Source organism: Rhinatrema bivittatum, chromosome 5 (genome assembly GCF_901001135.1).
Source record: "Rhinatrema bivittatum chromosome 5, aRhiBiv1.1, whole genome shotgun sequence".
Taxonomy (NCBI): Eukaryota; Metazoa; Chordata; class Amphibia; order Gymnophiona; family Rhinatrematidae; genus Rhinatrema; species Rhinatrema bivittatum.
In genome coordinates, this window is record NC_042619.1 from 133,286,462 (window position 1) to 133,302,986 (window position 16,525).

General features: G+C 44.1%; 1 protein-coding gene across 1 annotated transcript in view; it reads left to right on the forward strand.

The window, feature by feature from the left end:
* VWA8 (von Willebrand factor A domain containing 8) overlaps positions 1–16,525 on the forward strand; it is a 745,717-nt gene that overhangs the window by 304,766 nt on the left and 424,426 nt on the right. Inside the window, 3 exon segments of the mRNA XM_029602953.1 lie at positions 2,740–2,846; positions 4,930–4,989; positions 4,992–5,035. Of these exon segments, the coding sequence (XP_029458813.1) occupies positions 2,740–2,846; positions 4,930–4,989; positions 4,992–5,035 (211 nt within the window).

The window sequence follows — 16,525 nt, forward strand, 5'->3', positions numbered from 1 at the left end:
AAGCTGACATTTGAACTATTGGCAACAGCAGATTTAAAATTCCTTTCTTAGAAAGTTTTATTTTTAATATCAGTTACTTCTGCCTGAAGAGTAAGCAAAGGGCAAGCCCTGGTCTTGTATTCTCTTCTTATTCAGTTTTTTCACAACAGAGTAATTTTGAAAATTCATCCTAAATTTCTCCTAAAAGTAGTTTCCCAATTTCATTTAAATCAATCCTTTACATTATCAACATTTTTTGGGAGACTTCATTCCCATAAGGGCAAGCAAGCTCTCCACACTTTTGACTGCAGAAGAACATTATTCTTCTTTTTTGGAAGAAACAAAATCCCACAGGAAATCCTTGCTGCTGTTCATTTCTTTTAGGTTTTCAGGTACAAAGTACATTCTTGGATCTCTGATTTTTCTCTTTCTGCTACAGTCAAGTCAAAATCTTCAGAGTAAGGTGAAAACCCATGAGGTTAGGCCTACACCAGCTTCCTTAGCACATTTTCACTCTACTTCAGTAGAAGATATCTGCAGAGCTGTCACTTAGTCTTCCATTCATACATTCCCTGCTCATTACTGCCTAGAAAATACTTCCTGGCAAGACAGCAGTTTTAGTCAAGTTTAGGGAATAGCTACTGCTATTACTGGCATTAGTATCATAGGATCTACTTAGTGTTTGGGTACTTGCCAGGCACTTGTAACCTGTATTGGCCACTGTTGGAAACAGGATGCTGGGTTTGCTGGACCCTTGGTCTAACCCAGTATAGCAACTTCTTATGTTCTTATTTAATGAATGCATTTAACTCTTCTCTTCAACCTCTAGCTTTAAATACAGGTTGCAATGATCTACTGAAATGTAAAATAGCATGCTAAGCATATGCAACCCTTAACCTGGGAGGCCCTGCTTCTGTGGCTGACTATCTTGCTTGTGCACAGAGAAAGCGAGGTTGTTCACCTCTACCAGGTGCTCTCCGTAGACAGCAGGATAAATCAGCCACATGTTCCCATCCGTCTCTCCTCAGAGTTAAAATTTAACATACTAGTAAGAATGAAGAGACCCACTTTCTGAAAGAGCTTTTTCAGTGCCATCAGATGACTTTGCATACATGTGTATCTGATTTATCCTATTTAAGGAGAATATCTGTTATAGGTGAACAATTTAGCTGAGTCAATGATTTTGAAAACTGTTAGTGAAAATGTCCATAATGAAGCTTGATATCCCAGAATTATATTCTTTATTGCAGCTGCATAGGTCTCAAACTGTGAAAACAAGTAGTGCTGTTTATTGAACTTGCTTGGAATCCTTTGTTAGCTTGTTTTTGTGCCTGTTTCACTAGGCATTTGTGCTTTTCATTCTTATTTGATCTTTGTCTGGTATGTGCTTCCAACTCCCATCTTTAGATGTTAGAGATGTCATAAAGGAGAGTCTGTTATACACAAAACAGTTTTCTAGGAGATGCCAGGCTAATATAGAATTATCTCTATGCAGCTGTTTTTCAGAAGGAAAGGAGGAGGGATCTCATCTTTAGGTAAATTTTAAGAGTTGCCTGCATAAAAACGAGCACACACGCAGCATACAAAGAGTGCATATTCGCACAATTGCTTTTTTATAAATCTCAAACATAAATGCGCAAGTAATGGTGCATGAATAAATTTGCTCAGTTAAAAAAGGGGAAGGCCAGAAGCATTCCGAGGTGAAGCCAATATTTATGTGTTTAAGGTCCTATTTTAAAACCTGCGAACGCGACATGCAGTTACTTGCACATATTTACACCTGCTAATTATCAGGTGGAAGTCAATATAATTATAGACAACTACTGACTGGGTGAGGGGTTTGGATAAACTGGGAGGTGTGTAGACTGAAGAGCCAGGAGGATATTGATGACCTAGAGATAGACTGGGCCAGCTGGTGGACTAATTGGTTTACCTAGTAATTTCCTTCACCTGCACACTTATAAAATTTTGTTAATTCACACGTGTAAAAGCCAAAAAGTGCTTAGGAAGATATGCGAGTTAAATTTCCTCATGTAAATTATTAAAATTAGGAGCACAAACACATGATAGCAGGTATCCACCACTTATCTGGATAATTTTTTACTTATCCAAATAAGTCTTAAAAAGCTCTACATAGCCGGATAAGTAAGATAGCCAGACAAGTCTTCAAAAGCTAGTTACCAAGCTGTCTTACTTGTCTGCCTATGTAGCACTTATCTGGCTATCTTACATAGCCAGATAAGTCTTAAATAGCTCTACTTAGCTGGATATTTGTCACCAGTTATCCAGATAAGTCAAAACTTATGTGGCTATGTTTAAAGTGCATGCCACATATTTTTTGATTCGTGAACATGTTGGGTAGATTTATGCATATTTTGTATAGTATGCGCACATCTGCATATATAGGTGCACATGCACATGTTTTAAAGTTATCCTCATCGAGTACACAACTCTAATTGCATTCCTCTGTCAGACAACCCACATAAAATGATTTGGCCTTCAAAAGTTTGAATCAGTTGCTATGTGATATTCTTGCTTGTAAGAAATGCATCTTTCATAGGTCAAATCCAGTTTGTTACTTCTAAAGGTTTTTGTTATATTAGGTAAATTTCAAGTGGCTTAGATATGCTATCACTTGAGTTTGTTTTTAGCCACATATTTTTATTCCAATGAGCTGTTACCTGAAGTGGGTTGCTGAGCACAAAGGGAACTTTCTTTCTAAAGGGAAAATAACTAGCTCTTTCTTTTATCTTCTTGTAGATTCTTACCAAGTCTAGCAAGATCAGCTTTACAGAAAAATTTGCTAGATTCTGAAATTGAAGAAACCAGTTTGGATCCTGAAAGAACAGAAAAAAGAGATTATAGCTGTAAGGCTTTGTGTTTTCTTTATCTTTGACTTTCTTTCATTAAACCTGCAGGAAAACTGTTTGGATGCTGTTTGGGAGTTAGTCTTGAAAATTTACTATGGCTGTGACAAAATTTAGGCTCCTATTTTTACTAAAAAAAAAAAAAAAAAAAAGATGGCTGCAAGGATGGAGTTGGGGCAGGGAAAAAAGTTAGGAGCTTAGCATTCATTTTCAGCACTAGGCACCTAATTTACCCTAAAACTAGGAAAAAGTCCCTGAGTGAAAACGGACGACTGTCCGTGGGCAGGCACAATATGTGTGGGGCAGCGGACGACAAAGCCAGCTAGGGGGAGGGGAAGGTGAGTCAGGGGCTTGGGTAGAGCAGGCAGAAGGATTCATGGAAGGGGAGATTAAGGAGGGGGAGGGTAAAGAAAGGTGAGACCCTGGAAGAAAGGTAAAGGGATGGAAAGGGGAGGGAACATAGACTGCCATTGGACGTCCGCCGAAGCTTAAAAGCTTCAGACCTGCAAGACCACCTCCTTTTCCATTCAGCGGGCATCCTTGGCAGCAGTTTCCTCACCCGCCCACCACACCAATAGGAAATGTTAGACTGTCGCAGCACAGGCGGGGTGACCAGAAGGAGAAAAGGGGCTAAGCAGGAGACACCCACCCAAAAATAACGATGGCACACATAGCAAGTTGACACTTTTCTCCGCTCGCTTCAACGGCGAGGGACATGTTGGGGTCCCGGGCTTCTACGGAATGGGCCCCCGGCCAAGGCAACCGGCCAGCTGGCTACTACAGAGCAATGGCTTCAACGGCCAGGAACAGACAAAAGACTGAGAGCAAAGATTCGGGCGAGAAAGCAAAGCATGGTCACCCCTTCTACGGTAGGAAGTTAAAAATGGTATGCAAAATGTTGGTTTAGGCAATTGTTATAGTTAAGATATATGCAAATGTTGTGAGTTTGATATTGATAAATGTTTTAATATCCTGACTTAAGTATTGTATGGTATAGAGCTTGTGCTGCGGCCAAATGACCCACATAAAGATCTCTTGGTTCCAAAACGGGTGTGCATTGCATTATTTTATTATAAGTAAGCGGTGGTGAATGTGCATGTTAGGAGGCAGAGGAAGCTTGCCCGTACACATATTGAGGCAGATTTTAAAAGCCCTGTACGCCGGCGCTCCTATGTTGCATAGGCCGTCCAGGGCGCAAAGCCCCGGGACGTGCGTCGGGGGGGCATGTCGGGGCAGCGCGGCATTCGGGGGCGTTCTGGGGTGGGGCCGTGGGCGGCAGTGCACGCATGTTATAAAATCGGGCATAGATTTGTTCGCGCCGGGTTGCACGAACAAATCTACGCCCGTGCATAACTTTAAAAATCTACCCCATAGTGAATAGTAGGTCTAAATTTAGGACCCTAAATTTAGGTTAATTGTCAGCTGAAAACTCAGGCTCCTAACTTTGGCTGAAAATAAGCAGCTAACTAGGGATCCTGTTTAGATCCATAAATTTAGGAGCCAAGCTTTTTTTTTTTTTTATATAACAGTCTCTTACTGTGTAGCATGCTATTTTTAGTATGTGCAAAAGGACCGTAATGTGCACATTAAACTTTATTGCTTAGGCTCATTAGTGTAATGGATTAGCCCAGTGAAAATGTGATTGATTTTTTAGACTAATTAGATTGTGATGTTATAGGGTTATTTACAAAGGAGCATGATCTAGTGTAATATGTTTCTGCAGTAGTTATTACAATGAAAATAAATGCACAAATGGCAAAAAGTCAACTGCTTAAACAAACATAAAAAGCTGCTATTGATGATGATGCTGATAACCCCCCCCCCCCCCCCCAAAAAAAAATACTGCATTTAGAATCTTGAAATTATAAGCTATAATGAAAAGCTGAATGGATTTTAGTTCCATGTGTTATAAATGATCAAATCACAGCTTTGTCAGCTTTTAATTAACAATATGAAATAAAACATGAATTTGTGCATTTGTCTGCTCACACTATTCATGATTTTGCTGCTTTTAACCAGGATTGATAGTAAACTATATACATAAATTCTCTGAGCATTCATTCAACTAACTTAATATTTCTAGGTGAAATAAAATCAGGAATTCTAAGGATCGGGAACACCAGCATGCCTGTATATACCTCAGATGAAAGATGAAAGTGCCCGATGTTCTCTTTTATGAAAATACCCAGGTAAATTAAGTTATCTAAATGAAATACCTACAGTACCTGAATGTAATCCATTCTGAAGTGCTGAAAAGCAGAATATAAAAATATAATGAACTCTGGAAAGGAAAGCTGGTACAGATATATGACTAATGTCCCTAAACATTGTTATCTTGTCATATATGATGTTGACCAAGCTTCTTAACCATTATTTCCTTTCTCATCCTGCTACACCAGTCCAGAACGATTGGGTTTTCTCCCTCTTCCAGCAGATGGAGGCAGACCACATGACCTTTTCTGTGACATCATTACTATTTACATTTAGTTAAAGCCAGTATTCTTTGCCTCCAGTAGATGGAAGACATACTAGTGGCGCAACAGGGATTTCTATAATGGTTTTTATTTATCTTTTGAGTTAAAATAGTTTAGATAAGAAGTGCAACTTTATCTGCAACTTTTATAGTTGTCTGTAGGCCAGGCTAGGCCAGACACCTGTCTGATTCTGAGTTTGTGAACCCTGATGCTGATAGCTCCCAGTCCCATTGAGGGCCTTGGTAGAGCTCAAATAGGAATCTATGTTAACAATTTAAAGGAAAAGAAGATATTCTAAAAGCTACTGTCTCCCTTTCTAATCCCTCTTTATAGTTTTATCTCTTATCCTGAGTGTGGAGGTGACCTAACAAAAGTGAATTTTGATTGACAATGACTGCATAATAATTTTTCCCAAAAGAGTAAGTGTTAAATCTTCAGAGCCCCTTGTGGTAATAAGGTACCAGTGTTGGAGCGAAGCTGCTGCTCTCCCTCCTCATTTTCACCATGGAGGCAAGCTGCACAGAAAGAGCTGATTGCAGAAGAGCTGTGAGTGCAATCAGCATTTTCTGTCCTGTTTGCCTCCATGGTGAAAATGACTTGAAGCAAGTTGCAAAAACAGTTGAAAGGATAGAGAGGGGCTTTAGAAGCCAGGACAAGTTCCTCATTTATACCCTGAGCTGAAGAGAAAGTAGTCTGGGATTTCGAGGCTACTATTAATGATGGAGCGGCAGCCATATTGAAAATGACCTCTGCAGTTTTCAGCGCAGCACAAGCAAACATAGTAAATATGCTGAACCTCCAGTTTTAACTCATGAGGTCAATCAGGCATTGGATTCAGATGTAGATACTAACATGTCTGCTACTGGAGATATCTCCCCAGAGTTTTTCAGACTTCTTCACCAGGCATTTTGGGCTTTCTGGAACATAAACATAAGAATATAAGATTTGCATACTGGTTCAGACCAAGATCCATCAAGCCCAGTATTCTAACAGTGGCCAATCCATGTCACAAGTACCTACCAGGATCCCAAAAGATCGATTTATTCCATACTGCATATCCCAGGTATAAGCTTTGGATTTCCCCAAGTCCACTTTAATAATGGTTTATGGACTATTCTTTCAGGAACTTGTCCAAATCTTTTTTAAACCCAGCTACACTAACAGCTTTTACCACACCCTCCATCATTGAATTCCAGAGTTTTAGTATACATTTGTAGCCGACATCATCCAGGGTGCTACGGTGGGGAAGGGAGCAGGGGAAGATAATTTTCTGGGCCCCTGTCATGGTCAGTAATCCCACATTCAAACAGTCCACAATTCTGTTGGGTGATGCTTAACAGGAGGAAAATTGCAATAACAATCAGCCCACTCACTGACCATTCAGCAAGGGCAAAGTGGAAAAAGAAACCAAAGAGAGTCCAAATGGTGGTCAAAATAAAGACAGTTTAGTTCAAGTTTAGAAATAAGAATCCAAGCCTGTATAGTCAAAATAAAAAACGGCAGCAAAAGTATGAGTCAGAAAAACTAATTTCTTTGTTTATTGTGTTCCTCCTAGCTGATGTTTGAACCTCTGCACCACTATCCATTCTGAAAAAGTCCTTCTGCCTGAAGAGTTAGGGTAACTGGAATGCAGCTGATTTTCTCAGCAGAAATCTTCTGGTACTAGGCAAATGGAAATTCAGTTAAAGGCCTTTCAAAGATAGTGAAGCGATGCAGCATGCCTCAAATGTATCTTTTAGCAACTTGCCAAAATGTAAAGAATGATTTTACAGCCAATGCAAGAATACGGAAGCGAAGGGATAGATGCACTAATTCAGTCATGGCCAAAGCTGGATTTAGTATGTGTGTTCCCTCCATTACTACTGATAGGTCGGACAATAAGAAAAATAGAGAAGGAAAAGTGTCAGGACATTCTAGTGGCACCAGATTGGCCAAAGACCTAATGAGGTTACAAATCGATCACCCTCTAAAGCTATCAGGTTCCTGAGGTTTTTTATTCTAAGATCCAATAGTAATGGAAGGACCGTATCCATTTTATCTTACAGAATGGCTCTTGAAAAATCAAGATTACATAAAGAAGGCTACTTTTTCTTTGTAATTTCTACTTTATTAAAAACAAGAAAGAATTCAACATCACTAGCATAATGTGCGTGTGTAGCATTTATTTGACAAACATTGCAAAAATTGTTTAATATCCCCTTGGCGGGCAGATATACCAAAAAATTTTAACTTTTTTATAAAAAGGTTTAGAAAAGGGACTAGCATTACATTCTTTAAAAGTTCAGGTGTCAGCAATATCCTGTTATAGAAGTAGTATTAAAAGAAATTCTGTCATGTCCCATCTGGCTGTCACTTGTTTCCTGCCTGGTTTTTGGAACCTCAACCCCCCCAAGAATTTCAGACTGAATATATAGCATCAGACCAGAGTGACACAAATTCTTTTCACAGAGAAGTGTGTTGAAGTGTGTTTTATTTGTAATATGTAAAAACATTTTTCAAAGAAAAAGGTCAAGACAAATATGAATTGTGCAATGGCCAATGATTAAACTACTTAGATACTCTCCAGCATCAGTCACACCTATTGTGTGCAGTTTGAATATAAAGTATGATGTGGTGTATTTGGATTTTCAGAAGGTGTTCGACAAAGACCATCATGAGAGGTTTCTAAGAAAACTAAAAAGTCATGGGATAGGAGGCGATGTTCTTTTGTGGATTGCAAACTGGTTAAAAGACAGGAAACAGAAAATGATTAAATGGTTTGTTTTTGCAGTATATAAAGGTGAACAGTGGAGTGCCTCAGGGATCTGTATTTGGACTGGTGCTTTTCAACATATTTATAAATGATCTGGAAAGGGGAAAGACGAGTGAGGTGATAGATGTGAGTGAGTGCAGATGACACAAAATTATGCAGAGTAGTTAAATCTCAAGCATATTGTGATAAATTACAGGAGGACCTTATGAGACTGGAAGACTGGGCTCCAAATGGCAGATGAAATTTAATGTGGATAAGTGCAAGGTGATGCATATACGAAAAAATAACCCTTGCTGTGGTTAAACAATGTTAGTTCCCACAATAGGAGTTACCACCCAGCAAAGAGATCTAGGCATCATAGTGGATAATACATTGAAATCTTCAGCTCAGTATGCTATGGCGGTCAAAAAAGCAAACAGAATATTAGGAATTATTAGGAAGGGAATAGTTAATAAAACGGAAAAATATCATAATGCCTCTATATCGCTCCATGGTGAGAACGTACCTTGAATACTGTGTACAATTCAGGTCGCTGCATCTCAAAAAAGATATAGTTGTGATGGAGAAGGTACAGAGAAGGGCAACCAAAATGATAAAGGGGATGGAACAGCTCCCCTATGAGGAAAGGCTGAAGAGGTTAGGGCTGTTCAGCTTGGAGAAGAGATGGCTGAGGGGAGATAAGATAGAGGTCTTTAAGATCATGAGAGGTCTTCAACGAGTAGATGTGAATCGGTTATTTACACTTTCGAATAATAGAAGGACTAGGGGGCATTCCATGAAGTTAGCAAGTAGCACATTTAAGACTAATCAGAGAAAATTATTTTTCACTCAACGCACAATAAAGCTCTGGAATTTGTTGCTAGAGGATGTGGTTAGTGCAGTTAGTGTAGCTGGGTTAAAAAAAGGTTTGGATAAGTTCTTGGAGGAGAAGTCCATTAACGGCTATTAATCAAGTTTAGTTAGGGAATAGCTACTGCTATTAATTGCATCAGTAGCATGGGATCTTCTTAGAGTTTGGGTAATTGCCAGGTTCTTGTGGCCTGGTTTGGCCTCTGTTGGAAACAGGATGCTGGGCTTAATGGACCCTTGGTCTGACCCAGCATGGCAATTTCTTTTGTTCTTATGTTCTGGAATTCATTGCCAGAGGATGTTGTTATTGTTAACTGTGGACCCTTGGCCCGGAACGAAAGTCACCCACCTGGGGAATCTGGTGCCTCTCGTCACCGGAAGGTGGATTCCAGCTGAAACTGCTCAGTATCTCCGGAGTAGAATCCAGCAGGGAGATACAGGCCCGAACTTGACCACGGAACTGTTCCCGTTAAAGGTGAAAAGCAAAATCCAGTCCAATCCGGGTCTAGGCAGGCAGCAGGCAAAGCAAAATCCAGTCCAATCCGGGTCTAGGCAGGCAGCAGGCAAAGGCAAGGTCCAGTCCGGTCCAGGTCTAGGCAGGCAGCAGGCAAAGTCCGGTCCGGGTCTAGGCAGGCAGCAGGCAAAGGCAAGGTCCAGTCCGGTCCAGGTCTAGGCAGGCAGCAGGCAAGGCAAGGTCCAGTCCGGTCCGGGTCTAGGCAGGCAGCAGGCAAAAGCAGAGTCAGGTCCAATCCGGTCTTAGGCAGGCAGCAGGCAAGGCAAGGCAAGGTCAGGTCCAAACACAGCACTGGTAACAAGCAAGGCAGGGAACCTATTGAAAGGCGATCAGCAGCTCTCTGAGTCGCCTTTAAATCCCCCGCCTTTGCTGACGTCATCTTCCGGGGACGGCCCCTCCTCCTTGCCTCGGCCCCTACAAGGGGCGGGGCTACCCCTCCGACTGCCGATGCTGCTGCTGGGGAAGGCGCCATCTTCTTGCCGCGGCCGGAGCGCTGCAACCCGAGCCTCGAGGGAGTCGGGGCAGACCCGCTGGCGAAGGTAGGGGGGCCGGATCGCGTAGGAACGCGATCGGGAAGCACAACAGTACCCCCCCGTCTTACGCCCCCTCCTGGAGGGACCAGGTTTCTCCGGGTGTGTGAGATAAAAGTGATGAAGCAAAGATTTATCCAATATATTGGCCAGCGGTTCCCAGGAGTTCTCCTCCGGACCGAACCCCTCCCAAGCAATGAGATACTCCCATCTCCGATGGTGGTGACGACAATCGAGGACCTCCCGAACCTGATAGATGGCATCCTCCGCAGACTCGACGTTGGGATCCTGGCGAGGAGGCGCATGAAACGGGGAGGTAAGCAAAGGCTTCAGAAGGGAGACATGAAAGGAATCGTGGATCCGGAGAGTACGAGGAAGCCGAAGGTGGTAGGTAACTGGACCCAAGCGTTCCCGGATGAGGAAGGGCCCAATGAACCGGGGAGCAAGTCTCATGGACGGAACCCGAAGGCGTAGATGACGGGTGGAGAGCCAAACCCTGTCCCCCGACAGGAATTGTGGAGCAGGACGGCGATGCTTATCCGCCATCCATTTGGCAGCGGCGGCTGCTTTGAGGAGATGTCGATTAGTAGCCTCCCACAGGTCGTGAAGCCTCTGAGCGGAAAGTTGGGCAGCAGGGGAGGCCACCGGAACAGGGAGCGGGAGAGGAGGCCGAGGCTGCTTCCCAAAGACAATCAAGAAGGGAGACTGTCCAGTAGCCGAATGCACATGGGAGTTGTGGGAAAATTTGGCCCACGACAGGAGACCGGCCCAATCATCCTGACGATGGTTAACAAAGAGGCGTAAAAACAATTTTAAACCTCTATTGACACGTTCAGCCTGACCATTCGCCTGCGGGTGGAAAGCGGTGGTAAAGTCCAGATGGATACCGAACTTCTTGCAAAGCGCACCCCAGAATCGGGCCGTAAACTGCGGACCCCTGTCCGAAGTGATGTGGAGCGGAAGCCCGTGAAGACGGAAGATGTGGGAAGCAAAGAGATCCGCCAATTCAGGAGCAGAGGGCAATTTGGGTAACGGGATAAAGTGAGCCATTTTGGAAAAACGGTCTACCACCACCCAAATAACCTGGTGCCCACCAGAGGAAGGTAAATCAACAACAAAGTCCGTGGAAATGTGAGTCCATGATTCGAGAGGAGGGGAAAGGGGTTAGAGGAGTCCCCAGGGCCGACCTGGCAATGGCTTCTGCTGGGCACATTTAGGACAGGAGGAAACATAAGCCCGTACATCCCCCTTCATTTGGGGCCACCAGTAATATCGTGCCAACAATTCCCAGGTGCGTTGACATCCGGGGTGACCTGCCGCTAGGGAGTCGTGAGCCCAAGACAGTACCTTGGGGCGTAGTCGGAGGGGAACCACCATCCTCCCGGAGGGTGCTGTGCTGGTGACCGCCAGTAACAGTTTGGCAGGATCAATAACATGATTGAGAGTCTCAGGAAGATCTTCTACTTCGAAAGATCGAGAGAGAGCATCAGCCCGTCCATTCTTGGAAGCCGGACGAAAACGAAGGACAAAATCAAAGCGGGAGAAAAACAGTGACCAACGTGCTTGGCGGGGATTGAGGCGTTGAGCCCTGTTAAGATAGTCTAAGTTTTTATGGTCGGTATAGACCGTGATGGTGTGTTGAGCACCCTCCAACCACTGTCTCCACGCGTCAAAGGCCATCTTAATGGCCAGCAATTCTTTATCGCCAATTCCATAATTTTTCTCAGCAGGAGAAAACTTCCGAGAGAAGAAGGAGCAGGGAAATAATACTCCTCGGGTAGAGTGTTGACTTAGGACTGCACTGACAGCCACGTCGGAGGCATCCACCTCCACGATAAATGGACGACTCGGATCCGGATGATGCAGACAAGGCTTCTCCAAGAAGGCAGTTTTCAATTCTTGAAATGCTTGTATGGCCTCCTGAGGCCACCGTTTGGTGTCAGCTCCTTTCTTGGTCAAAGCGGTAATAGGTGCAAACGATGTGGGATAGTGAGGTATAAAATTCCGATAAAAATTGGAAAAACCCAGGAACCGCTGTATGGCCCGTAGTCCCTTGGGCTGTGGCCAATCTTGAATACAGGCCACTTTCTCCGGGTCCATCTGAAAACCAGTGGTAGATACAATAAATCCCAGGAAAGGTATGGACTGTTTGTCGAAGAGACATTTTTCCAACTTAGCAAACAGGTGATTCTCTCGTAATCGTTGCAGAACAAGCTTGACATCTCTGCGATGTGTATCCAAGTCTTTAGAGAAAATGAGAATATCGTCCAGATAAATGATCACTTGTTTTATACAACATGTCCGAAACACACTCGTTCATCAGGTTTTGGAAAACCGCAGGTGCGTTACACAAGCCGAAAGGCATTACAAGGTATTCATAATGGCCATTGCGGGTATTAAAAGCGGTCTTCCACTCGTCACCGGGTTTGATTCGAACCAAGTTATAGGCACCACGTAAGTCGAGTTTCGAAAATATCTTGGCACCATGCAATTGATCCAGTAGCTCGGGTATCAAGGGCAACGGGTAACGATCCTTGCGAGTGATAGCATTAAGTCCTCTGTAATCAATGCATGGTCTTAGAGACCCGTCCTTTTTCTTTACGAAAAAGATTCCTGCCCCAGCAGGAGATGTGGAAGGTCGAATAAAACCCCCGTGCCAGATTCTCTTCAATATATTCAGCCATAGCTTGAGATTCAGGTGCCGAAAGTGGGTAAATTCTCCCTCTAGGTGGAATGGCATTAGGTAGTAAATTAATCGCACAGTCGAATCTTCTGTGGCAGGGCAGAATCTCAGCCTTCTCTTTGGAAAAGACATCCATGAATTTGGAGTATTGATGTGGCAGTCCAATCTTAGTAGTGGTTATCGGTATTCCTGGTTGGTGCGACCAGTGAATGCAGGACTCTTGGCATTCTGGCCCCCAGGCTGCAATCTGCAGAGTCCTCCAGTCCATGATGGGAGAGTGTTTTTGAAGCCAGGGTAGACCCAGGACCACAGGGAGGACTGCTTTTTCTAAAATAAAAAAAGATATCTCTTCTTTGTGCAGAATTCCAGTGAGTAGCACAATGGGAGTAGTCATACAGGAACTCGTCCAGGCAAGTTCTCCCCTTGGATGGAAGAAATAAACAGTGGAACTTTGCAGGGCTGTGTGGGAATCTGAAGTTGATGAACCAATTCGGCCAGTATAAAATTCCCTCCTGCTCCCGAATCAACCAACGCTTGAGTAGTAAATGATCCATGCCCTCCTTATAATGTAACAGGAACCACGAACTGAGGAGCTGGATCTCCCCCTAGGGTCTGCTCCTCAGAGACGCCTAGGATCGGTAGTTTCCCGGACGTTCGGGACATTGAGCAAGAAGATGGCCCTTGTTACCACAGTATAAACAGAGGCCCATCCTCCTTCGGCGTTGTTTTTCCTCAGGCGTTAGACGACTCCTACCAAGCTGCATGGGTTCTTCTTTAGAGTCAGAAGAACCCTCCGTGGCAGTAGGAGGCACCAAGGGACGAGAGAAGTGGGGAGCCAAGGGTGCCAGCCGCCGGGGAAGTCTGGCTTCCTTGGCCCGTTGCAAAATCCTTCGGTCAATGCGACCTGCCAAATCGATCAGTGCGTCCAAGTCCTCTGGAAGGTCGCGTCCCGCCAGTTCATCCTTTATGCGCGGTGACAGTCCCTCCAGAAAAATGCTTCGGAGGCAATCAGATTGCCATCCTAATTCAGAGGCCAAGGTGCGGAAAGCGATAGCGAAGTCAGCCAAGGTTCCTGATCCTTGACGCAAATTAAGGAGTTCCGAAGAAGCGGTTGAAAGTCTTCGGGTTCGTCGAATACTTGGCGGAAGGTGGAAACGAACCTTGTTAAGTCGTTTAGTATAGCATCTCCTCTCTCCCAGATGGGTGATGCCCAAGCCATAGCCTTCCCGTCTAGTAACGAAATGATGAAGGACGTCTTTGTTCGATCGTTGGGGAACTGGGTCTCTTGCAAGGAAAAACGGATAAAGCATTGATTGAGGAATCCTCGACAATTCTTAGCCTCTCCTGAGAACCGAGGTGGTGCTGGTAAATGTGAAACTGATGCTGAGGCACTGGGTGGCGGAGGCGGTGGTGCTGCTGCTACCGCTCCCTGGGGAGCCTCTAATCGTCGGACTAATCTGTCCACGGTAGCCGTTAAAGCCTCTAAACTTAGTTGCTGCTGTTGTTGCTGTTGTCGCTGCTGCATTAACTGTTGAGCAAGTCCCGGAATTGCCTGAAGGCCGGACAAGTCCACCGGGTCCATGGCCTTTCAATCTGTTAACTGTGGACCCTTGGCCCGGAACGAAAGTCACCCACCTGGGGAATCTGGTGCCTCTCGTCACCGGAAGGTGGATTCCAGATGAAACTGCTCAGTATCTCCGGAGTAGAATCCATCAGGGAGATACAGGCCCGAACTTGACCACGGAACTGTTCCCGGCAAAGATGAAAAGCAAAATCCAGTCCAATCCGGGTCTAGGCAGGCAGCAGGCAAAGGCAAGGTCCAGTCCGGTCCGGGTCTAGGCAGGCAGCAGGCAAAGCAAAATCCAGTCCAATCCGGGTCTAGGCAGGCAGCAGGCAAAGGCAAGGTCCAGTCCGGTCCGGGTCTAGGCAGGCAGCAGGCAAAGGCAAAGTCCAGTCCGGTCCGGGTCTAGGCAGGCAGCAGTCAAAGGCAAGGTCCAGTCCGGTCCGGGTCTAGGCAGGCAGCAGGCAAGGCAAGGTCCAGTCCGGTCCGGGTCTAGGCAGGCAGCAGGCAAAAGCAGAGTCAGGTCCAATCCATTCTTAGGCAGGCAGCAGGCAAGGCAAGGCAAGGTCAGGTCCAAACACAGCACTGGTAACAAGCAAGGCAGGGAACCTATTGAAAGGCGATCAGCAGCTCACTGAGTCGCCTTTAAATCCCCCGCCTTTGCTGACGTCATCTTCCGGGGACGGCCCCTCCTCCTTGCCTCGGCCCCTACAAGGGGCGGGGCTACCCCTCCGACTGCCGATGCTGCTGCTGGGGAAGGCGCCATCTTCTTGCCGCGGCCGGAGCGCTGCGACCCGCGCCTCGAGGGAGTCGGGGCAGACCCGCTGGCGAAGGTAGGGGGGCCGGATCGCGTAGGAACGCGATCGGGAAGCACAACAGTTATGGCAGTGTAATTGTGTTTAAAAAGGTTTGCATAAGTTCCTAGAGGAGAAGTCCATAAACTGCCATTAATCATTAAGGAATAGTAGCTTGGGATGTATTTAATGTATGAGTACTTGCCAGATACTTGTGATTTGGATTGGCCACTGTTGGAAACAGGATACTGGGGTTGATGGAGTGTTGGTCTGACCTAGTATGGCATGTCTTATGTTCTTATGATGGTCATATAGAATCATATTGACTATTTTATATTTTGATGTTTGAGTGAAGATTCCATATCTTTATTGTGGTTTATTGTTATTTTCACTATTACGGTTCTTTTCTGGAAGGTCAAAAGGTTACATCTCTAATTTTGAGTAATTATTCCACAGAGGAATCTAAGGACCTGATTCACGAAGTGTTTTTCCCAGAGACACAAAATGGTAGAAAAGCCGTAATGAATTTGCCCCTAAAAAGTTTGGTTTTAAAAGCACTTATATCAAAATCATTATTGAGGATCTTATATTAAAGGTATTTTTTTTCTGTTTGCTGTTTCATTAGCAAAGCACATTTTATAGATTCAGGCACTATCCTGTAGGGATCTATTTTTAAATTGTATTCAAGATTCACTAAGAATTTGTCCAGTTTCTTCATTTTTACTGAAAATCAGTCTGTATCTCTACCAGTTTTATCAAAGGAGGAATGTGAAGAAAAAAGAAGTGTTTGAAGTATCTGGATATACAACGTATTCTTATTAAAGAAAGGTGGATTAAGGAAACAGTTTCTTCAACATACATATTAAAGGGATGACAGGCTCCAGAAATTAACAGAGCCCATTTCACAAGAGCTAGTCTTTCTGTTGGGCAAAAGCAGTGGCTGGTCATCCTATAGGCATTTGTAAAGGTGCAACATTGTTGTCTTTACATTATTTTACAAAACATTATAGATTGGATGTTCTCATGAAAGAAGAATGGCTGCTTTTGGAGTGGATTATTAGACATACCTTCTGTACATCTTGCTCGTTTATCCTCAACTCGAGAAATTTCATTCTCAGTAGCAGCTCCATCTTTGTGGAACTCATTACTTTACGACATTCGTATACAAGATAACTGAAAAAAATTCAGATGCCAACTGAAAAGTTTCCTCTTACAGCAGGCCTATGGCTAGTCCTAAGTTAAGAGATGCTGTTTAGATGACGTTTGTCTAGCTGACAATTATTGTAAAATTCTGACTCCCTCTGAAGCTTGCTTCCTCCTTAACATTGTTATGTTTATTTTGTCACAATAAAAAAGAACTGGAACAATTTCCACGAAATCCAAAAATATCAAAAAAAGGAAATGTTGTATTCAATAACTCTCTTGTTGCAATACCACTTCCCAAATTAAATCTTCAATTTAGATATTTGGCCGCATCATCAATCCTGACAGCATGATCTCTGTGTGTTCAAAAGAGAACCGC